At 47.1% G+C, this 23,525-nt stretch overlaps 1 protein-coding gene across 1 annotated transcript in view; it reads left to right on the top strand.

Moving 5' to 3' along the window:
* Positions 1-23,525, top strand: part of POF1B (POF1B actin binding protein) — a 165,927-nt gene that overhangs the window by 49,761 nt on the left and 92,641 nt on the right. Inside the window, exon 3 of the mRNA XM_082263304.1 lies at positions 23,007-23,075. Within this exon, the coding sequence (XP_082119430.1) occupies positions 23,007-23,075 (69 nt within the window). The remainder of the gene's footprint in view (positions 1-23,006; positions 23,076-23,525) is intronic.

Below are 23,525 nucleotides of genomic sequence, written 5' to 3'. Positions count from 1 at the left end.
TTTTTTCTTTTTTTTTTACATCCAGTGTCCATGTGCACACCTCCCAACTTTTTGAGATGGAAATGAGGGACACCTATTAGCAAGAGTATGTAGGCATAGGACACACCCACTGCCACCCCCCTTAACCACTTGCCGACCGCCCCACGCAAAATGCCTGAAGCTCAAAAAAATACATCAGCTTTTTTTTTTGGCAGGTTACTAGCGTTTTTGGCAGTGGCGGCTGGTGCTCCTTGGGCTGGGGGGCGGTAGACGGACCACACCATACCCCCCCCGGACCACACCAGCCCTAGCCCGCACACCTGATCTACCCCCCCCCCCCCCCAGGTCGCCTACTCACTCACCCTCGGCAGGCAGCGGCGGCGGTGGCTTCCCCCTCAGTAGTTCCCTCCGGTGTGCTTCCCCTGTGTCTCCTCCCTCCTCCTCCTTGGCCAACCAATAGCATGGCTTCTCCTTTCGGCCAATCTGGAAATGGGTCTCAGGACCCGCTTTCTGATTGGCCAGGAGGAGAATCAGTGTGGCAATAACGAATATTCATTCGCTATTGTCACACAACTGCATGGGCTCAGGGCGCACTGCTCTGCACCCCGAGCCCACCCTTTTTGAAGCCTATCAGAGCCTCTGGCTCTAATCACGTTTAAAAAAAAAAAAAAAAACATCGGAATCCATGCGTCCAGTGCCCTGCATATAGATTAGGGGGCCGGACACATGGAGCCCCCAATGGACGGGCCGCCACTGGTTTTTGGCCCCATGGACTTCAATAGAAACGCCTGACTTGAGCATAAAAATGCTAGTAAAATCTCAAATCGCACGTCTCCGCCCCTAATTTCCTCTCCCTTTCCTCCCCCTAGTGCTTTCTATTGGCTAAACAAAAATACCTGAATCTGTAAAACGCTTGAAATACACTTCTAAATCGCTTTAACCGGTTGCCGACTGCGCACAGTATATTTACTGAGGCAGTCAGCCCCGGCCAGGCAGAGTGACGTAGATCTACGTCACTTGCCTGTCACTGCTATTAGAGCCAATAGCGGGCGAGCGCGCGCCCGCCGCGGCTCGTTCAGGGAGGAGTGCGGGCGTGTGACCAGCGGACCCGATGTCCGCCGGTCACTCGCCGATCGTCGGTACAGCGGGAGAAAGGCAGAGCGGCTTATGTAAACAAGCCGCCTGTCATTCTCCCCTGTGTAAAAATGAAGATCAGACAGTTCTACTATGTAGGACCGTTGATCTTTGTTTTTACACCAATAGCATTGTCCCACTACAGTTAGAATCACGCCCCTAGGACACACTTAACCCCTCCCTGTCCAATACAGTTAACCCCTTCCCTGCCAGTGTCATTTTTGCAGTAACAGTGCATATATATAGCACTGATTACTGCAGTAATGTCACTGGTACCCCCAAAAGTGTCAAAAATGTCAGTCAAGGGTCCGATCTGTCCGCCGCAATGTCGCAGTCCCGCAAAAAAATCGCAGTACGCCGCCATTACTCGTTAAAAAAAAAAAAACACCAAAAATGACAAAAATCTTTCCCTTTGTTAGTAAACGCGATAACTTTTGCGCAAACCAATCAAAATACGCTTTTTGCAATTTTTTTTTTTTTTTTTTTACCAAACATACGTAGCATAAAAAAATTTGGCCGAAAATGTTAAAAAATTTTGATTTTTACATTTTTTTGGGGGGGATTTCATATAATATTTCATATTGTTATTTTTGCAAAAATTTTTTTGTTTATAGCGCATGGTCAAAAAATCGCACAGGTGATCAAATACCACCAAAAGAAAGCTCTGTTTGTGGGAAAAAAAGGACGTGAAATTCGTTTAGGTACAGCGTCGTACGACCGCGCAATTGTCCGTTAAAGTCACGCAGTAAAAAAATCGGAAAAAAAACCCTGGTCAGGAAGGGGGTAAAATCTTCCGGGGCTTAAGTGGTTAAGAAAGCTTGTAAAAAACGTGCCTGAAAAACGCCAGTAGATCGATACGCTCAGGCGTAAATGGAGCCTTAGAAAACCTTGCAAAGCTTGTCACCCAAAAAGGAGAAGGGAGGAGGAGAAAAGCGCATAGGGCAGCTCTTTGAAATGAAAGGGGCTGCCTTATGCGCAACACGCATCATGTGTGTAAATCACGCAAAAAAAAAAAAAAAACGCAAGTGTGAACGTTTGTTCCCACTATGCGAGGGAAAAAAAAAACGTCATCGCATTTAGGAGCGGAAGAAGCGCCTAAACGCTTTGAAAAGCGCTTAAGCGTTAGGTGCGTTTAGCACTTGAGCGGTAAGTCATTGGAATGGACAGAATAAATTTATATTTTGGCCAATTAAATGAATGAACACCCAAATGCAGCTTTAGGCTATGTTAGGCGCAGAGGAGTAAAGAAAATGTCCCGTGTGCATGGCGCCTTATTATTATTAATGGCTTTTTTATTTATTTTAACATTATTATAATTGGTATGATTTTGATCATTATTATGATTTTTCTATTTTATTTTATATTTAAAGTGTATGTATATATATATATATATTGATTTGGATAAAGTAGGGAATGGTTGTCACCTGTAATTATGGGGCATATAGCTGTGATCAGGCCTGTGTATAGGCAGTGTGAGTCAGAGGTGATTGTACGGAGGGGGGGGAGGGGTATTCTGGGTGTAGGTGAGATGGAAGGCGTTCTCTAGGAGTCGCCCTGAAGTTTTATATCTTCATCTGAATGCAGAATAAGTGATACAATGACAGGGTGTCAGCGGGTTCACACCCCATGTCATGTCTTATTTTATACTTCCATTCTCATGGAGGGCGGGGGATGGGCAGGGAGGGGGGCAGATGAGCGGGGGGGGGGGGGGTCTTCTAATTAATGAACTGCTAATGTCAGATAATTGGCCCGCATTGGTGCTCTCATTTAAGATTTTGCTGTGCGTGGACCTTTAACAGTCGGGCAACTACAAAGCCTGGCATGGGAAAAAAAAACTTTATCCGGTCTATAAACCCGACGAGGATCTGGATAGACAGTTGGATAAATAGTTCTATATTTATATACAGTGCCTTGAAAAAGTATTCACACCCCCTGAAATCTCCCACATTTTCTCATGTTACGACCAAAAACGTAAATGTATTTTTATTGGGATTTTATGTGATAGACCGACACAAAGTGGCCATAATTGTGAAGTGGAAGGAAAATGATAAATGATACAAATAAATCTGTGAAAAGTGTGGCTGCATTTGTATTCACCCCCTTGGAGTCAATACTTTGTAGAACCGCCTTTCCCTGCAATTACAGCTGGGAGTCTTTTTGGGGATGTCTCTACCAGCTTTGCACATCTAGAGAGGACATTTCTGCCCATTCTTCTTTGCAGAATATCTCATCTCTGTCAGATTAAATGGAGAGCGTCTGTGAACAGCAATTTTCAAGTCTTGCCACAGATTCTCAATGTGATTTAGGTCTGGACTGTGACTGGGCCATTCAAACACATGAATATGCTTTGATGTAAACCATTCCATTGTAGCTCTGGCTGGATGTTTCGGGTCGTTGTCCTGCTGGAAGGTGAACCTCCGCCCCAGTCTCAGGTCTTTTCTTCTAAGATTGCCCTGTATTTGGCTCCATCCATCTTCCCATCAACTCTGACCAGCTTCCCTGTCCCTGCTGAAGAAAAGCATCCCCACACCATGATGCTGCCACCGCCATGTTTCACGGTGGGGATGGTGTGTTCAGGGTGATGTGCAGTGTTAGTTTTCCCCCACACATAGCGTTTTGCTTTTAGGCCAAAAAGTTGAATTTTGGTCTCCTCTGAGCAGAGCTCCTTCTTCCACATGTTTGCTGTGTCCCCCACATGGCTTCTCCCAAACTGCAAGCAGGACTTCTTATGGCTTTCTTCCACCAATGGCTTTCTTCTTCTCACTCTTCCATAAAGGGTAGATTTGTGGAGCGCACGACTAATAGTAGTTGTCCTGTGGACAGATTCTCCCACCTGAGCTGTGGATCTCTGCAGCTCCTCCAGAGTTCCCATGGGCCTCTTGGCTGCTTCTCTGATGAATGCTCTCCTTGCCCGGCCGGTCAGTTTAGGTGGACGGCCATGTCTTGGTAGGGGCCCGGCCGGTCAGTTTAGGTGGATGGCCATGTCTTGGTAGGGGCCCGGCCGGTCAGTTTAGGTGGATGGCCATGTCTTGGTAGGGTTGCAGTTGTGCCATACTCTTTCCATTTTCCAATGATGGATTGAACAGCGCTCCGTGAGATGGTCAAAGCTTGGGAGATTTTTTTATAACCTAACCCTGCTTTACACTTCTCCACAACTTTATCTCTGACCTGTCTGGTGTGTTCCTTGGCCTTCATGATGCTGTTTGTTCACTAAGGTTCTCTAACAAACCTCTAAGGGCTTCACAGAACAGCTGTATTTATACTGAGATTACATTACACACAGGTGGACTCTATTTACTAATAAGGTGACTTCTGAAGGTAATTGGTTCAACTAGATTTTAGTTAGGGGTATCAGAGTAAAGGGGGGTGAATACAAATGCAGCCACACTTTTCAAAGATTTATTTGTATCATTTTCCTTCCACTTCACAATTATGGCCACTTTGTGTCGGTCTATCACATAAAATCCCAACAAAACACATTTACGTTTTTGGTTGCAACATGACAAAATGTGGAAAATTTCAAGGGGTGTGAATACTTTTTAAAGGCGCTGTATTTGGTCTATAAACCAGAGGCTCTGCATGGACAGTTGGATAAATGGCTCTATATTTAGGATGTATCCGGTCTATAGACCAGAGGCTCTGGATGGACAGTTGGATAAATGGCTCTATATTTAGGATGTATCCAGTCTATAAACCAGAGGCTCTGGATGGACAGTTGGATAAATGGCTCTATATTTAGGATGTATCCGGTCTATAAACCAGAGGCTCTGGATGGACAGTTGACCTGAAGGGTGGATTTACTTGGCAATTATTATATAAAATATAAAGTCCTTATTGTTTTGGATTTGTAATGGAAATGATGAGGTGTGAAGATTGTGGTTGCAGAAGGCTTTTTAGAGGTTTGTGTAATTCCGCCTCGCTGTGCCCGGAGAACGGCGACTCTCTTCTACGGCACAGAATGTTTCCGAATAATGAAGGCGGGATCTATGTGAAAACATTCAATAGTCGGGAACGGCTTTAACAAAAGAATTTTATAGGAAGTAAAGGTTTATAGGGCGGCTTCCTGAGTTCCTGCGGAGTCTCGGCCGGTCGCCCGGCAGCGGGGTGCTGCATTTTAAGGACATTTACCGTATTTTGTGTATAAACACAAGGGGAGCATTATAATATATTTCAGTGCTCCAGAGCCAGGACTTCCTAGTATCAGATTATAGAAAACACAGACAACAATCATGCCTATTGGTCAATTACTCCTACTGACAGTAATTTATCATGGCGACCTTCAGAGCCGCTGGCAGTCCCGCTGCTCATCAACCAAAGCGCTCGATGACGTCACTGAACATTTAAAAATTTTACACATGTCGCAGTGCTCGTTTCTCTGCATACCGATATATGAGTCATTATCAGCCAGGATTCTGTGGAAATGTGGAACCTCCGAGACTGATCTAACAATTAACATATTCTGCTTCTCAGATACATAACCACTGATCTTCTTACCTATCTGTAAGGGACATTCTTCTTACTGACCACCAATGTAAGGGACATTCTTCCCACTGACCACCAATGTAAGGGACATTCTTCCCACTGACCTCCAATGTAAGGGACATTCTTCCCACTGACCTCCAATGTAAGGGACATTCTTCCCACTGATCACCAATGTAAGGGACATTCTTCCCACTGACCTCCAATGTAAGGGACATTCTTCCCACTGACCACCAATGTAAGGGACATTCTTCCCACTGACCACCAATGTAAGGGACATTCTTCTCACTGATCACCAATGTAAGGGACATTCTTCTCTCTGACCACCAATGTAAGGGATATTCTTTTCTCTGACCACCAATGTAAGGGACATTCTTCTCTCTGACCACCAATGTAAGGGACATTCTTCCCACTGACCACCAATGTAAGGAACATTCATCCCACTGACCACCAATGTAAGGGACATTCTTCCCACTGATCACCAATGTAAGGGACATTCTTCCCACTGCCCACCAATGTAAGGCTCCATGTACACGGGACGTTGTTAAAAGTCCCTTTGAATGCTGGAATTTTTAGGACGTTTGAAACGTCCGTTAGGTCGCGTTTGTACCCGCGTTTAACGGGCGTTTAGCGGGCGTTTGCGTTTAGAACCGTTCCTAGAGGTCAAAAAAATTATTCCCCTTTAAAATGGAAAAACGCGAACGCTAAACGCAGGTCATCGCGTTCGGTCGCGTTCGGCCGCGTTTTTGCGTTTGAAACGCCGGGAAACGCACGTTCGAACGCAAATAATTGCGTTATAAAAAAAGTCCACGACCTGGTGTACATGGACAGATAAGATAAAATGTAGATGGGTTCAGGGGCTTCTAAAAAAAACGGCCATTTCCAGCGTCCCGTATACATGGAGCCTTAGGAGCATTCTTCCCACTGACCACCAATGTAAGGGACATTCTTCCCACTGACCTCCAATGTAAGGGACATTCTTCCCACTGACCTCCAATGTAAGGAGCATTCTTCCCACTGACCACCAATGTAAGGGACACTGATCACCAATGTAAGGAAGAATACAATTTTCACTGTCTGTGTTTCATTTATAATTATTACTGATAGTACATTCATTGTATAGAACAGCCATGGATGTCAGGTATGATTAGTATTGCGCACTCTTTTAGGGTTCCTCCATGTTGGAAAGGATGAGAAGGATTTTCTATAGTATCCGTCCATTTCAATCTTTAGGATTCCTTCGATTTATTCCCATAGTGATCTCTATGGATACATTGTAGTCTCTGCACAGGAATTCACCTTCTAGGTTCCTCTGTGATGATCTCACAATGGAGAGATTTGTCATATCCCTGCGATATGTCTCACTCCCTTCGCCCACAATATTCTGATTATACATCTCAGACCAGAATCCTCTTCCTCACACCAAGCTGACGAATTCCCGATAGAGGTGGATCACGGTGCCTCATGGTGGTCCATGCTATGTGCATCTATTTGGGAGGAGTGGGGGGGGGTTTAGACCCCCTGTAAGGTTTTCTTTTTGAGGTCTTTGTGAGTCCCAAGTGCTGCTTGTGGTCTACACTAGGGATCTCCAAACTACGGCCCTCCAGCTTTTGCAGAACTACACGTCCCATGAGGCATTGTAAAACTCTGACATTCACAGACATGACTAGGCATGATGGGAATTGTAATTCCTGAACAACTGGAGGGCCATAGTCTGTAGACCCCTGGTCTACACAACTGGTATTTTCCCATTACCATTTCTGCACTCTATGTGGAGGCGGCCATCTTGGTAGAGGCAGGGCTTTGCTTCCTCATGTCAGAGCCTCCAGCAAGGAGAACAGTGAGCAGAACAGTCGTTGCATCACCAAATCTCACAGCAGTTCTGGCAAGATTCACAGCCAGAGGCAGGAGAGCCTTAGATCAGGGGTCTCCAAACCTTCTAAACAAAGGGCCAGTTTACTGTCCTTCAGACTTTAGGGGGGCCAGAATGACTGACACCAGATATAGAATAGAATAGAAAATGCTCCAGCGTCAGTGGCTTTAGACTTGGTGGTCAGTGGGAGTAAAAAAAATATAAATAGTGCCCCATTATTGGTGTCAGTGGGAGGAATAGTGTCCTATCATTGGTGTCAGTGGAAGGAATAGTGCCCCATCATTGGTGTCAGTGGAAGGAATAGTGTCCCATCATTGGTGTCAGGGGGAGGAATAGTGCCCCATCATTGGTGTCAGTGGGAGGAATAGTGCCCCATCATTAGTGTCAGTGGGAGGAATAGTGTCCCATCATTGGTGTCAGTGGGAGGAATAGTGTCCCATCAGTGGTGTCAGTGGGGGGAATAGTGCCTCATCATTGGTGTCAGTGGGGGGAATAGTGCCCCATCATTGGTGTCAGTGCAGTGGATTGGGGGCCAGCTTGCCCTTACTCGACTTCCTGCCTTGGAGGGGAAAGGACTGGATCGTTTTCCCGCTACCGACGGCTCCGGTAAGCGGGGAAAGCGACCAGGAAGCAGAGGGAGGGAAGGGGCTCCTTTCCCGCCACCCATAAAAGTGATCTCGCGGCGAATCCGCCGCTGGCACCACTTTTATGTGAAAGAGGACTGCCCGCCCTGCTGCCATAACCCCGGTATTTACCGTCAAAGTAGCTATGTATAACTGGAAGTGGTTAAGTGCATCCATCAAACAGACGGCATCCCACTGAATCAGCATTTTTTATAAAAGATATTTATTATCTCTGTCATCCCAGTAGACCCGTATAGATGATCTGGGCCACGTTAGATATTCAGACTGTCCCGGTCACCATGATGGTCCTTCTACAGGTCTGATGATTATCCATGGAATGGTTGCATGCACAGCCCTCCATGTGTCTACAGTTCCATCATGGCATTGTCCATCCTTCAGTCCTGCACCCTCCTCATTGTCCTCGGTCTAATGCATTGATCTGTGATCATTAAATTGGACACAGGCAGCATTAGGCCTCGTGTACACAGCCACATGGTGGGTGTATGATGGGGAAGTACCCTAAATATTATGTCATACGGCCCCAGGTGACCAAGTGCTGAAGATCTAACATTACCTAACAGGAGTTTTCACCTTTACTGTTGTATCCAAAACAAAACGAGTTTTGGCTTTTCATACATCTATTGTATGTAATATGATAACCCATCCACAGTGTAAATTGTTGGCGTTCTCCCTTCTCAGGGCTTCATACCACATACACCCCCAATTAGGATCTCCTTCTTACTCTATCCTTGTAACCCCAAATTCCACTGACTGCGTCCCTGTAACCCCCAACTTCCACTGACTCTGTCCCATTGACCCCAACTTCCACTGACTCTGTGACCCCCAACTTCCAAGTAACTCTCCCTGTGACCACAACTTCCACTGACTTTGTCCTTGTAACCCCAACTTCCACTGACTCTGACCCTGTGACCCCAACTTCCACTAACTGACCCTGTGACTCCGAACTTTCACTGAAATTGTCCTTGTAACTCCAACTTCCACTGACTTTTTCCCTGTGACCCACAACTTCCACTGACTCTGTCCCTGTGACCCCAACTTCCACTAACTTTCCCTGTGATCCCCAAACCTCCACCAACTCTGTCCCTGTGACCCCAACTTCCACTAACTGTCCCTGTGACCCCTAAATTCCACTAACTGTCCCTGTGATGTGACCCTAACTTCCACTGACTGTGTCTCTGTAACCCCCAACTTACACTGGCTCTGTCCCGATGACCCCACCTTCCACTGACTCTGTGACCCCAACTTCCAAGTACCTGTCCCCGTGACCTCAACTTCCACTAACTTTTTCCCTGTGACCCACAACTTCCACTGAGTCCCTGTGATCCCAACTTGCATTAAATGATGTGACCCTAGTTCCACTGACTGCGTCCCTGTGACCCCCAACTTCCACTGACTCTGTGACCCCCAACTTCCAAGAAACTGTCCCTGTGAGCCCCAAATTCCACTAACTCTGCCCCTGTAATCCCCAACTTCCACTCACCCTGTCCCTGTGACCCCCAACTTCCACTCACTCTGTCCCTGTGACCCCCATTTTCTGCTCACTTTGTCCCAGGCTGTGACCCCAGCTTCCACTAACTGTCCCTGTGATCCTAACTTGCATTAAATCTGTCCCTGTGACCCCCAGCTTCTTACTAACTGTCCCTGTGACCTCCAGCTTCCACTAACTTTCCCTGTGATGTGACCTTAACTTCCACTGACTGCGTCCCTGTGACCCCAACTTCCACTGACTCTGTGACCCCAACTTCCAAGTAACTGTCCCTGTGACCTCAACTTCCACTAACTCTGTCCCTGTGCCCCCCCAACTTCCACTCACTCTGTCCCTGTGACCCCAACTTCCACTAACTGTCCCCGTGACCCCCAAGTTCTACTGACTCTGTCCCCATGACCCCAACTTCCACTGACTGTCCTGTGACCTCCAACGTCCACTGACTCTGTCCCTGTGACCCCCAACTTCCACTCACCCTGTCCCTGTGACCCCCAACTTCCACTCACTCTGTCCCTGTGACCCCCATTTTCTGCTCACTTTGTCCCAGGCTGTGACCCCAGCTTCCACTAACTGTCCCTGTGATCCTAACTTGCATTAAATCTGTCCCTGTGACCCCCAACTTCTTACTAACTGTCCCTGTGACCTCCAGCTTCCACTAACTTTCCCTGTGATGTGACCTTAACTTCCACTGACTGCGTCCCTGTGACCCCAACTTCCACTGACTCTGTGACCCCAACTTCCAAGTAACTGTCCCTGTGACCTCAACTTCCACTAACTCTGTCCCTGTGCCCCCCCAACTTCCACTCACTCTGTCCCTGTGACCCCAACTTCCACTAACTGTCCCCGTGACCCCCAAGTTCTACTGACTCTGTCCCCATGACCCCAACTTCCACTGACTGTCCTGTGACCTCCAACGTCCACTGACTCTGTCCCTGTGACCCCCAACTTCCACTCACCCTGTCCCTGTGACCCCCAACTTCCACTCACTCTGTCCCTGTGACCCCCATTTTCTGCTCACTTTGTCCCAGGCTGTGACCCCAGCTTCCACTAACTGTCCCTGTGATCCTAACTTGCATTAAATCTGTCCCTGTGACCCCCAACTTCTTACTAACTGTCCCTGTGACCTCCAGCTTCCACTAACTTTCCCTGTGATGTGACCTTAACTTCCACTGACTGCGTCCCTGTGACCCCAACTTCCACTGACTCTGTGACCCCAACTTCCAAGTAACTGTCCCTGTGACCTCAACTTCCACTAACTCTGTCCCTGTGCCCCCCCAACTTCCACTCACTCTGTCCCTGTGACCCCAACTTCCACTAACTGTCCCCGTGACCCCCAAGTTCTACTGACTCTGTCCCCATGACCCCAACTTCCACTGACTGTCCTGTGACCTCCAACGTCCACTGACTCTGTCCCTGTGACCCCCAACTTCCACTGACTCTGTTCCCGTGACTCCAACTTCCACTGACTCTGTCCCCGTGACCCCAACTTCTACTAACTCTTTTCCTGTGACCCCAACTTCCACTTCCTCTGTCCCTGTGACCCCCCAACTTCCACTAACTCTGTCCCTGTGACCCCCCAACTTCCACTAACTCTGTTCCTGTGACCCCCAACTGCAACTGACTCTGTTCCCGTGACTCCAACTTTCACTAACTCTGTCCCCGTGACCCAAACTTCCATTACCTCTTTTCCCATGACCCCAACTTCCACTAACTCTTTCCCTGTGACCCCAACTTCCACTGACTCTGTCCCTCAGTTACTAATGGATCCCAGGCCTAACCCTGCCTGATATGGTGTGTGTGGAATTGGCCATGTCCTCCATCTTGGACTGGTCCCATAGCTCTGTAGGTCAGAGGCTGTGGGGGACAGTTGCTGTAGGGACCATTAGTGCAAACTCTGATGTGATATGTTAAAGCAAGTGATGCCCAATGTATGCTCTGAGAAGCACTGTGATTGGTGGAGGCATTGACAGCAGTGACAAGCGTGGGGTGGGGTTTTAAATTCCTCTGCAGTGCTTTCTATTGTAGAGTTCTCTCTGGTGATACAACTCTTCCTGTGGGGGAAAGGCTGGGGGACAGGAAAGACCAGGGGAGGCTGGAAGGATGGAACAATCCAAAAGAGAGTAGGAGAATGGGACAACCCATGAGGACACTTAGAAGATGGGAAGGCCCAGGGAAGGCTAGAGGGAAAGGACAACCTATTGGAGACCAGGGTGATGGGACAGCCCAGAGGAGACTTAAAAGATACAACAGCCCAGAGGTGACTGGGAAGATAGGATGGCCTACAGAAGACTGGAATGATGGGACAATGCAGGAGAGACCTTGAAGAAGGGAAAGCCCATGGGAGGCTAAAAGGATAGAACAGTCCAGGGAAGTCTAAGATGTTGGGACAGCACAGAAGAGGCTGGGGAGACAGGATGGCCTACAAGAGACTGGGAGGATGGGACAACCCAAAAGAGACTGGGATGATAGGGCAACCCAGGGGGAGACTGGGAAGAAAGGAAAGCCAAGGGGAAACTTGGAAGAGAGGAAAGCCCTGGGGCAAACTAGATTGAATGGAAAGTCCAGGGGGAGGCTAGAAGGATAGGACAGCCCAGGGGAGACTGAGATGATGGGATATCCCAGGGGAGACTGTGAAGACCAGACAGCCAAGAGGAGAATGGGAAGATAAATTGGCCTACGGGAGGCTGGGAAGACAGGAGAGCCCAAGGAAGGCTTTGAGAACAGAAAAGTCCAGTTGAGGCTGAGAGGATGAGATGGCTCAGGTGGGGCTTGGAGGATTGAAAACTCCAGGGAAAGGCAGGGAGGATAACATGTCCCAGGGGAGGCTTTGAGGACTGGACACCCCCAGGGAAGGCTGGGAGAATGGGATGATCCAGGGGAGGTTAGAAGTGTGGGAGGGATAGCCCAGGGATGGCAGGGAGGACGGGGTGGCCCAGGGAAGGCAGGAAGGATGGCATGGCCCAGGGAAGGCAGGGAGGACGGGATGGCCCAGGGAAGGCAGGAAGGATGGCATGGCCCAGGGAAGGCATGGAGGACGGGATGGCCCAGGGAAGGCAGGGAGGACGGGATGGCCCAGGGAAGGCAGGGAGGACGGCATGGCCCAGGGAAGGCAGGGAGGACGGCATGGCCCAGGGAAGGCAGGGAGGACGGGATGGCCCAGGGAGGACGGGATGGCCCAGGGAAGGCAGGGGGGACGGGATGGCCCAGGGAAGGCAGGGGGGACGGGATGGCCCAGGGAAGGCAGGGGGGACGGGATGGCCCAGGGAAGGCAGGGGGGACGGGATGGCCCAGGGAAGGCAGGGAGGACGGGATGGCCCAGGGAAGGCAGGGAGGCCAAATGGGCCAAGGGAGGAGGAGATGGTCCATGGGAGGCTGGGAAGATTTGGACAGTCCAGGGGGAACTGGAGGAACAGATGGGCCAAGGAAAGCTGGGATGGCCCAGGGCAGACTGGAAGGACTACAATACAGCAAGTGGGAAGCTGCATACAAATTCACAGCCAAAAGTGAATGTCTACCACCAGAAATCGGTCTGATCTGGGTGGAATCTTATGTGTGGTAGATTGTACGCTGGCCATACACTGGGAGAATTTTATACAGACATTCGTAGTAATAGTTTCATCAGTGCATGAAATAATGCCAATGTAGGCCTAACAAATTTCATTTGAAAGTACTTCAGAACTGCTGTGAAGACGGAGGCTGGTTGTTGGACGGTTGTTGGACGGTTGTTGGACAGTGTTTTCAGGTATTTTCAGGTTGCGTGATGGCTCAGACTTCTCCATGGATGGAAGGAATGAAATGCTCTTTGTTTTCCTCTCAGCGATGACCCAGAGCATGTTCTCCGCCTCCCGCGGCATCCGTCGGAGGGGTTTAGTCTGGTCAGGTGTCCATCATGTTTAGGAGATGGAGAGGTGTCATTACAGGGACAGGTTCCAACCTGCAGCCTCCTGTCCTCTGGTATGTGGGCAGAATGACTTCCAGGTACGGCCGCATACCAGAACTGACAGGGGAGACCAACAATGGTGTCAAAGTCAAGGATTCCATAGAAGTCAAGGAATGTTAATGAGGCTCAATCACTGGCTGAGGGGATGGACGACCATGCTGGATGTTTACAAGGAATTTTCTTTGGGAGTATGAGTTCAGCAATTAGATATGACTTGTTACTCCTCCGCTGTCACTTTAAATCAGATCTTCCAGGTGTGTGTGCGGGTAAAAAATACATAAATATAATATACAGTAAAATAAAATGTACAAAATAAATATATATTATTAGAAATAAAAAATAATAATATAATATATAAAAAAAATATAAAAATTATTTAAAAAAAATATATAAAAAGTATTAAATAAAAATAAATACATATATAATATATAAATATCAATTATTATAAAAATAACATATACATACAAAAAAAAACACAAAATAAATATATAAAAATAGAAGAAATATTATATTAAAAATAGATAAATATTATAAATTCATAATCTAATATAGTGAATGGGATTAAATAAATAAAATATAAATTATTATGAAAATAACATATACATATAAAGATATAGGGAACTGCAAATGACCAAAGAATGCAAGTCCAATACCCACATCCGTGTAAATTTGAAGGAAAGAAAAAAACAACAAAGATCTCACTGTGTAATTAATTAATTAGGACCAGATGGTCACAGTGGATCTGATAATAGTGGACTTTATAGGGTAAGGGTTTGCTTACAGTGAGCACACATAGAATATAAAATTCAATATTTTATTAAAGTCTTAGATAAAAACATAGCATAGATTAGGGTGTCCAACCTTTTGGCTTCTCTGGGCCACATTGAGTGTAGAGAAATTGTCTCGGGCCGCATATAAAATATATACTATAGTTAAGGTATATAAGTAATAAAACGCCGCCGCGCCCTTCCCGTCTTGCCACGACCCCCCCCAGCACTAATATAACACAACTAGTGGATGATCCCCTCCAAGGCTGCCTCTGTGGCCGTGCCCCCGACTTGACTTCCTTCCTCCCCAGCAAAAAAAAAAAAAAATTGTCAGAGGGCAGTGGGCCGCATTGCCTGAGGTTCTGGGCCGCATGTCGCCCCCGGGCCGCAGGTTGGACATGCCTGGCATAGACTGTCATATATAAAATTGTTACAGACTGTAAACATCAAGAAGAAGAGCAGAGGACATTCTATATGGTTCAACGCGTTTCGAAGGTACATGAGAAGTAGCTTCCTCAGGAACCATTATAGTCGATTTGTGTCCTTTATAGATTTTAGAAAAAGGAGATAAACAAAAGAAAATAAGAACATGGCACAAAATGGATTGGTAGTGCATATATATATTTACAGTCAAGAATTAGTTACATAAAAAATGTGATGGTGCTCACCCATACAATAGGCGGTCTACCTTGACATATGTTCCTCCAAGTCAACCCAAACAACCTATCGAGGGGAGATGCCTCCAGTATTCCCCCCAAGTGGGTACTAGGAGCCACGGGGGTGTTGCGGATTGGACCAAACCTTCAAAGAGTCGAAGAGTTGCAGATATGGGGAAAAAACCCCAAAAGATGGAGACATCAAATATCTCTAGATCTTGTGGATGGCTGATAACGGCCACCACTTACCTGAAACAAATAAAGTATATAATAGAAATAGGACATTTGCTCAAAGTGGGACATTGTAATATGGTTAGCCAACCTATATAAGAAGTGTACTTTTGGATAAATAAGCATAGGATATAGCAGTAGAGCTAATAACAAGGTGTAGCAGGCTTCAAAGGGCAACAATTGACTTGTAAAAGTGGCAGCAGGGCCATCTTACCGAATGGGCATGCTGGGCAGTTGCTCGGGGGTCCCACTTGCCCAGGGGGCCCCACCTGCCCAGCCCCAGCCAAGCATTAGTCCCGATTCCGGTGTGCATCCCGCCGCCGAACTTAGCAGGTGGCAAGTGCCTGTTGGCCCTGTGCTGCTGTCAGGCCACTTGAGCCATGGACGGGGAGCCCATAACTACAGGAATGCCTGTCTGCCTCCACAGGAACACACAGGACAGTCGAGTCTGACTCCCATCTGTGAGTGTGTTCACCGGACCCAGCTGCCGAACTTGGAAGGTGTCATTAGCCTGGCACTGCTGTACCAATAAATAATTTACATTTCTATTCTCATGGGTGATTGTATAGGCGGGGCCCCAGTGCACTGCATTGCCCGGGGCCCTTTTATGCTCTTAAGATGGCACTGAGTGGCAGACCAACAAAAGGGCCACCACTAGCCATATCTGCTCTCTCAATACAACATATAACTAATTCAAAAGCACAAAGTATATTGGCTAATGGCCAGCACTAGGACATAAGCAGAAGGAGGCTTCCTAATATATAAATCAAGCATTATTGATGAATAAAAGTATAATCATTACCTGCAATGTGGTGAGGTCTGGACGCCACCATAGCGGCAGAGAGATTGCCGATAGCGGCGTCCTCGCCTCCTGCGGCTCTATAAGGGGATGGTCCCACCGGAAGGGACTCGCCGGAGCACGAGTCCAGCGTCACTTCCGGTGTGGGTGCGAAATGAATGCGCAGACCGCGGCGGAGGTAAGCTGGAAGCCGCGGCGGCTGTGCTGCACAATACCGATCCCAGTAGGAAGGGATGGGAGGAGACAATGGGGCAAAAGAAATTGTCCTGCATATACATATAAAAACAACATAAAATAAATAAATATATAAAAATAGAACAAATATTATATTAAAAATAAAAAGAAATATTATATAATCATAATCTAATATAGTGAATGGACATGCTGGTAGGTTAATTGGATCCTGTATAAAATTGGCCCTACTATGTATGTATGAATGGGAGTTAGGGACCTTAGATTGTAAGCTCCTTGAGGGCAGGGACTGATGTGAATGTGCAATGTATATGTAAAGCGCTGCGTAAATTGACAGCACTATACAGGGCTTTTTTTCTCAGAGAACAGGTGCAGGAACTCCTCATTTTAGAGTTACCCCTTGTCTTCGGCCCTACCTACCTCCGAGTACCGTTCCTTGGGTCCACCCCCTGCCCACCTCCCAGTTCTGCCATTTTTTAGAGAATACAGAACCTAGTATCAGTTGTGGTACTAAGTTATTTATATGGAATTTGTTAATAATAACAAGAAAAGCAGTAAAATAGATCCTCTGCAGCCCCCAGCAACAGTAGATTTCCCTAGCAATAATGGGCCACCCGCAACAAATTACCCCCCCCCCAGCAACAATAGACCCCCAGAAGCAACAACAGATCCCCCCACAGACAGCATCAATAGATCTCTCCATCAACAGTAGATCCATCCCAACAACAACTGCCCCCCAGCAACATAAGATGAACCCAAGAAACAATAGATCCTACACAAGCAACAATAGACCTCCCCAGCAACAATAACCTCCCCACAAAAATGTCTCCCCTCCAGCAACAATAGATCCCCCCGTGACCAGCATCAATAGACATTGTAGCACACCCTGCACACCTTACACACCTTGCCATTACATACATTCAGAGCTGGAGGTGCCGGAACTGCGTTCCCCCGCATTCCCCCTGAAAAAAAAACCCTGGCGCTATATAAGTACCTGAAATAAATAAAATAAATAATTAATACATTCTTTTCTATCAAGAAGAATGTTTTTTTAGGCTAATCTGAAAGGGGTGGAGCCAGGGACAGTCAGGCTGGGGAAGAAGAAGCTAGATAATGCTGAATATCCTCCATCCAGGAAATGGCTTTCTTATTGATACTCTCTCTGACTGGCTGCAGCTTCTAATGCACATTGCGAGAAGCTCACAGTGTGCAGTGAAATCAGAGGAATCCATTTTAGTCCAGCAGAGGAGCCGCTACACCAGTGCAATACTGAAGGGAAGGCTGGATTGGCTCTATAACCAATTAGGCCCCTTTCACATAGGTGGACCGTTCAGATCCGCCTGTCCGTTTTTTTCGCGGATCTGAACGGTCCCCCCCATGCATTCCTATGGGGCATCGGATGGCAGCGGAGACCTGTCCGCTGACATCCGACCCGATCCGATCCATCAAATCTGGACGGATGGAAACCCTATTTTCCATCCGTCCAGCAGATCGGATGGGATCGGATGAGAACGGACCAACGGTCCGTTCCCATCCGATTTTTCCCCATAGAGATGCATGGGGAACTGACAGCTGTGTCTCCGCACACAGCGCAGAGACACAGCTGTCATCCTTCTGCTCAGCGGGGGATCGGCGTCTCAATCCCCCGCTGAGAAAAACGGAATCCGTCCGACGGACGGATAGTGTGAAAGGAGCCTTAGACCCCAGAAGGTTTTACCCCCCCCCCTTCATGACCAGGCCATTTTTTGCGATACGGCTTTGCGTTACTTTAACTGACAATTGCGTGGTCATGTGACGCTGCACCCAAATATATATTTTGTCCTTTTTTTCCCCCACAAATAGAGATTTTTTTTGTGGTATTTGATCACCTCTGTGGTTTTTATTTGTTTATTTTACTTATTTTTATTGCGCTATAAACAAAAAAAGACCGACAATTAAAAACAAATAACAAAAAAAAAATATATATATATATTTTTTACTTTCTGCTATAAAACACATCCAATAAAAAATATAAAAAAATCTAATTTCTTCATCAATTTAGACCAATATGTATTCTGCTACATGTTTTTGGTAAAACAAAAAAATCCCAATAAGTGTATATTGATTGGTTTGCGCAAAAGTTATCGTGTCTACAAAATATGGGATATTTTTATGGCATTTATATTTATTTATTTTTTATCTTTTGCTAATAATAGCGGTGTTTAGCGATTTTTAGCGGGACTGGGACATTGTGGCAGACAAATTGGACACCTAACTGACACTTTTGCCACTTTTCCAGGGACCAGTGACACCAATACAGTGATCAGTGCTAAAAAATATGCACGGTTACTGTATTCACCAGTTCTGGACCGGAAGGATTTGCCCCCTTAATGACCAGGCCATTTTTTTGCTATTCGGTACTGCGTTACTTTAACTGACAATTGCACGGTCGTGTGACGCTGTATCTAAATAAAAATGATGCCCCTTTATTCCCACAAATAGAGATTTCTTTTGGTGGTATTTGATCACCTGTGCGATTTTTTTTTTTATTTTTTGCACTATAAACAAAAATAGAGCGACAATTCTGAAAATAAAACAATAATTTACACATTCTGCTGTAAAACATTCCCTCCCAAAAATAATTTTGAATCAATATTTTTTAACATTTTAGGCAAATTTGTTGTCTGCTACATATTTTTGGTAAAAAAAAAAAAAATCGCAATAAGCGGATTTTGTTCAGTTTGCGCAAAAGTTTGCAAAAGTCATTTTTATTGTGTTTTTTTTTTTTTTTACTAGTAATGGCGGCGATCTGCGATTTTTTGAGGAACTGCGACATTGCGGCAGACAGATCGGACCCCTAACTGACATTTTTTACACTATTGGGGGGGCCAGTGACATTACTACAGTAATCAGTGCTAAAAATATGCACTGTTACTGTAATAATGCCATTAGCAGGGAAGGGGTTAACCCAGGGGGCGATTAAAGGGTTAAATGTATACCTAGGGGCGTGTTTCTAACTGTATGGGGGAGGGGCTTGTGAAATGATCACAGAGACCTGTGATCCTATATAGAAGGAGCTGTGTGATCATTCTAGAGAGAAGAACGGTTGGCAGTGTTTACAACAGCTGACCGTCCTTCTCTCTCAGTGGGGATCGATTGCGGGTGTCAGGCGGCAATAGGAGCTGCTGGCCCCGTGCATCGGAGTCCCTGCTGCTGAGTGGGGGTGGGAGCACGCCGCCGGTGGTGCGCACTCGCCCCCTAGCTGCAGGCGCGCGGCCGATGTATACCTACAGCGGTTTGCGCAGGAGGGCCAGCCTGCCGCAGTATAACTGCGGCGGGCAGTCCTTAAGTGGTTAACGACACTGGCTGGGAAGGAGTTAACATCAGGGGCGATCAAAGGATTAACTGTGTCCCTAAGGGGTGCTTGCTAACTGTGTGTGGGAGGTGCTCTGGCTGTGGGAGTACAGGGATCTGTGTTCATGCTTAGTAGGAACACAAGATCTCTATCTTTTCCCCTGTCAGAGCGGCGATCTGCCTTGTTTATATCTGCATGTCTCTGGAACGATCGCAGGTGGCTGGCGGGAATCGGGTCCACCGGACTCGCTGATTGGCTCTCCCTTTGTCCAATCAGCCTTCTAGTATCTATTGCACGAAATGACTTACAGGTACGTGATTTTGTGCAACAGAGCCACTTTGCCGCGGTAAATGTACATTAGGCAGTCGGCAAGTGGTTAAAGGTGCGAGCTCTTGGGGTGACCCCGTCTTCTGGTGATAGGAATGTCTATGAGCCCGGGGCGCGGGGAATGTCTGAGCAGGTCTGCGCTGCGACACGCTGTTGAATTTTAAGTCTCACTTTGTAAAAGGAGATTTTGGCTCTTTATTCTGGTGTGTGCTCTCCATAAGATCCTCTCCAATCACAATACAGGAGGAGGCGGAGAGGTTTACTCTCCTCACTTCAGAGAATTATCGTGTCGCCATGCGTCCTGACCGATCTTTATAGAACTTGGATGTGTGGAGTGGAAGGTCCGGGTGCCAGAGTGGCTTTTAAGCTTCTTATTCTTTTTATTGTATGAAGGAGATCTTATGGGACTGACATTAAAGTGTCTCTCCGCACACAATTTTAATGAGGTTCCATCATTTGTTTAGGTTGGCAGTGTGCTCATTTGTAAAGCAAAAAAACTCCCCTCCAGATCTTTCCTTCTCCCTGATTAGAACCTGGTTTTCGGGGCTGGCACTCTGGAGCTTTCATTCATTGGCTCTGGGCCCATCTGACTTTTTACGCTAGTGCTCTGAGCTCCAACAATGCTGAGACAGCCGCATACAAACCCCCCACCTAGGGGGGTGTCTCCCGCTCTGCATGCAGCAAATAAGGTATGAAGGGGGAGTGCTGGGAGGAGCTTTGTAATGTAAAGGGGTCCATTGGTGGGGGGCTGTGTAATGTAAAGCAGTTCATGGGGGGGCTGTGTAAAGTAAAGCGGTCCATTGGGGGATGTGTAAAGTAAAGGGGTCCATGGGGGGCTGTGTAATGTAAAGGGGTCCATAGGGGGCTGTGTAATGTAAAGCATTCATGGTGGGGCTGTGTAATGTAAAGGGGTCCATGGGGGGGCTGTGTAAAGTAAAGGGGTCCGTGGAGGGGGGGGCTGTGTAAAGTAAAGGGGTCCGTGGAGGGGCTGTGTAAAGTAAAGGGGTTCATGGGGGGCTGTGTAATGTAAAGGGGTCCATGGGGGGCTGTGTAATGTAAAGGGGTCCGTGTGGGGCTGTGTAATGTAAAGGGGTCAATGGGGGGCTGTGTAAAGTAAAGGGGTCCGTGGAGGGGCTGTGTAAAGTAAAGGGGTTCATGGGGGGCTGTGTAATGTAAAGGGGTCCATGGGGGGGCTGTGTAAAGTAAAGGGGTCCATGGGGAGGTTGTTTAATGTAAAGGGGTCCATGGGGGGCTGTGTAATGTAAAGGGGTCCATGGGAGGCTGTGTAATGTAAAGGGGTCCATGGGCGAGGCTGTGTAATGTAAAGGGGTCCAGAGGTGTGGGGTGGAGAGTTGTGACTTTTTCCCCCAGTGCGCTAGTGCTCTGAGCTCCAACAATGCTGAGACAGCTGCATACAAACCCCCCACCTAGGGGGGTGTCTTCCGCTCTGCATGCAGCATGCCCAAATAAGGTAGGAAGGGGGAGCGCTGGGAGGAGCTTTGTAATATAAAGGGGTCCATTGGTGGGGGGGCTGTGTAATTTAAAGCAGTCCATGTGGGGGGCTGTGTAAAGTAAAGCGGTCCACGGGGGGGGGGGGGGGGCTGTGTATAGTAAAGAGGTCCATGGGGGGGCTGTGTAATGTTAAGGGGTCCATGGGGGGCCTGTGTAATGTAAAGCGTCCATGGTGGGGCTGTGTAATGTAAAGGGGTCCATGGGGGGCTGTGTAAAGTAAAGGGGTCTGTGGGGGGTCTGTGTAAAGTAAAGGGGTTCATGAGGGGCTGTGTAATGTAAAGGGGTCAAGGGGGGCTGTGTAATGTAAAGGGGTCCATGGGAGAGGCTGTGTAATGTAAAGGGGTCCAGAGGTGTGGGGGGGGGGAAGCTGTGTAATAAGGGTTCCATGGGGGGGCTGTGTAATTTAAAGGGGTCCATTGGTAGGTGGTGGGGGGGGCTGTGTAATGTAAAGGGGTCCATGGGGGGGCTGTGTAAAGTAAAGAGGTCCATGGGGGGGCTGTGTAATAAAAAGGGGTCCATAGGTAGGTGGTGGAGGGCTGTGTAATGTAAAGGGGTCCATGGAGGGGCTGGGTAAAGTAAAGAGGTCCATGGGGGGGCTGTGTAATAAAAAGGGGTCCAAAGGTAGGTGGGTAGGGGGGGCTGTGTAATGTAAAGTGGTCCATGGGGGGCTGTGTAATGTAAAGTGGTCCATGGGGGGACTATGTAATAAAGAAAATGAGCTTCGTAGCACAATGGGGCAGCAGCGTTTGAACTGGCTTACACTCATGTGTATAGAAAATGACATCCCGAAGACCACTGACTTCAAGCCAATTATAAAATAATTCTCTACAAAGAAGTATCCCAAATTTAATAAATAATTCATAGTGCTTCCGTACTGCGCCATTTCACTCTGTAATCTCTTGTTTTTTAATTTCTTGTTTTTCAAGCTCGTGTTTTATTGCCCAAACAATGTGGTAATAATAAAGATCACCTTATCGATAATTTGCGATTTTATTCTGGTGGGTGATTGTGTAGGTGGGACTCCATTGCACTGCAATGCCCGGGGGCCTATAATGCTCTTAAAGCCCCGTACACACGTACCGATTGTCGGCGAACGATCGGCCGTCTTTTGTCCCCGGGCTGTCGGTGTCTGTTGAAAAGTGCAAAGACAGCACAAGAATTTTGTCCGCCGACTACAGCCGACTGCAGAAGTGATGTCATGTAATGGTTAACTTTCCCTGTGTTTTTTCTTTTCTGAGCATGCCCAGTCTTGCAAATCTGCGGTCTGTCGGCCGAATTCTGTACTGACTGGCGAACAATCGGCCACTCTGGTGTCGGCATACAAAAATTTTAATGCTTGCATGACAGATTCTTGTCGGCAGAATGTGCGCTGACGGCTGTCGGAGGCACCATACTAACAAGCGTACAATCAGCAGATCGTTCGTCGGCCGACGCTTGTCTGCCGACGATCGGTACGTGTGTACGGGCCTTTAGATGGCACTGTAAGAATCCAGGGATTAGCTCAGTCCACCACTTGGCTGCACCTTTCTTTACATCCTCACCTATAAAATCTCACTTTTGGGTGGAGCACCCCTTTATATGTAGTAGATTCTTATATTTGAACAATTTTTAGGTCAAAGTATTAAAAGAATATTATTTTTTATTTTTCAGCAGGAAGTTCAGTCTCCTGGGCCGTACGCACAAGGAACCATCAGAAGATACATTGTCCAGAACAATGAGCAGGTAATGTGTTCTAGAAATATGACAGAGAGACAGAAGATTCCGATATTCCCACTATTGTGGTCAGTGACCGATTCTCCGAATGACATAAAAATCTTCTACTGTCTTCATCATTCCCTGAATCTCATCCCTTCCATCACACAGCTGCTCCCCTCGGAGGACTGACAGGATTGCAAATCTTCCTGTGTAATGACGATAAATACAAGATGAGAGCCAATGTATCAATACACAGGACGAGCCCCAATGTATCAATACACAGGACGAGATCCAATGTATAAATACACAGGACGAGATCCAATGTATCAATACACAGGACGAGCCCCAAAGTATCAATACACAGGACGAGATCCAATGTATCAATACACAGGCTGAGATCCAATGTATCAATACACAGGCTGAGATCCAATGTATCAATACACAGGATGAGGGCCAATGTATCAATACACAGGACAA

This window comes from Pelophylax lessonae (assembly GCF_965119305.1).
Source record: "Pelophylax lessonae genome assembly, chromosome: 7".
NCBI classification, from domain to species: domain Eukaryota; kingdom Metazoa; phylum Chordata; class Amphibia; order Anura; family Ranidae; genus Pelophylax; species Pelophylax lessonae.
The sequence above is the reverse complement of the archived record's forward strand: the minus strand, read 5'-3'. Positions and strand labels throughout refer to the sequence as shown.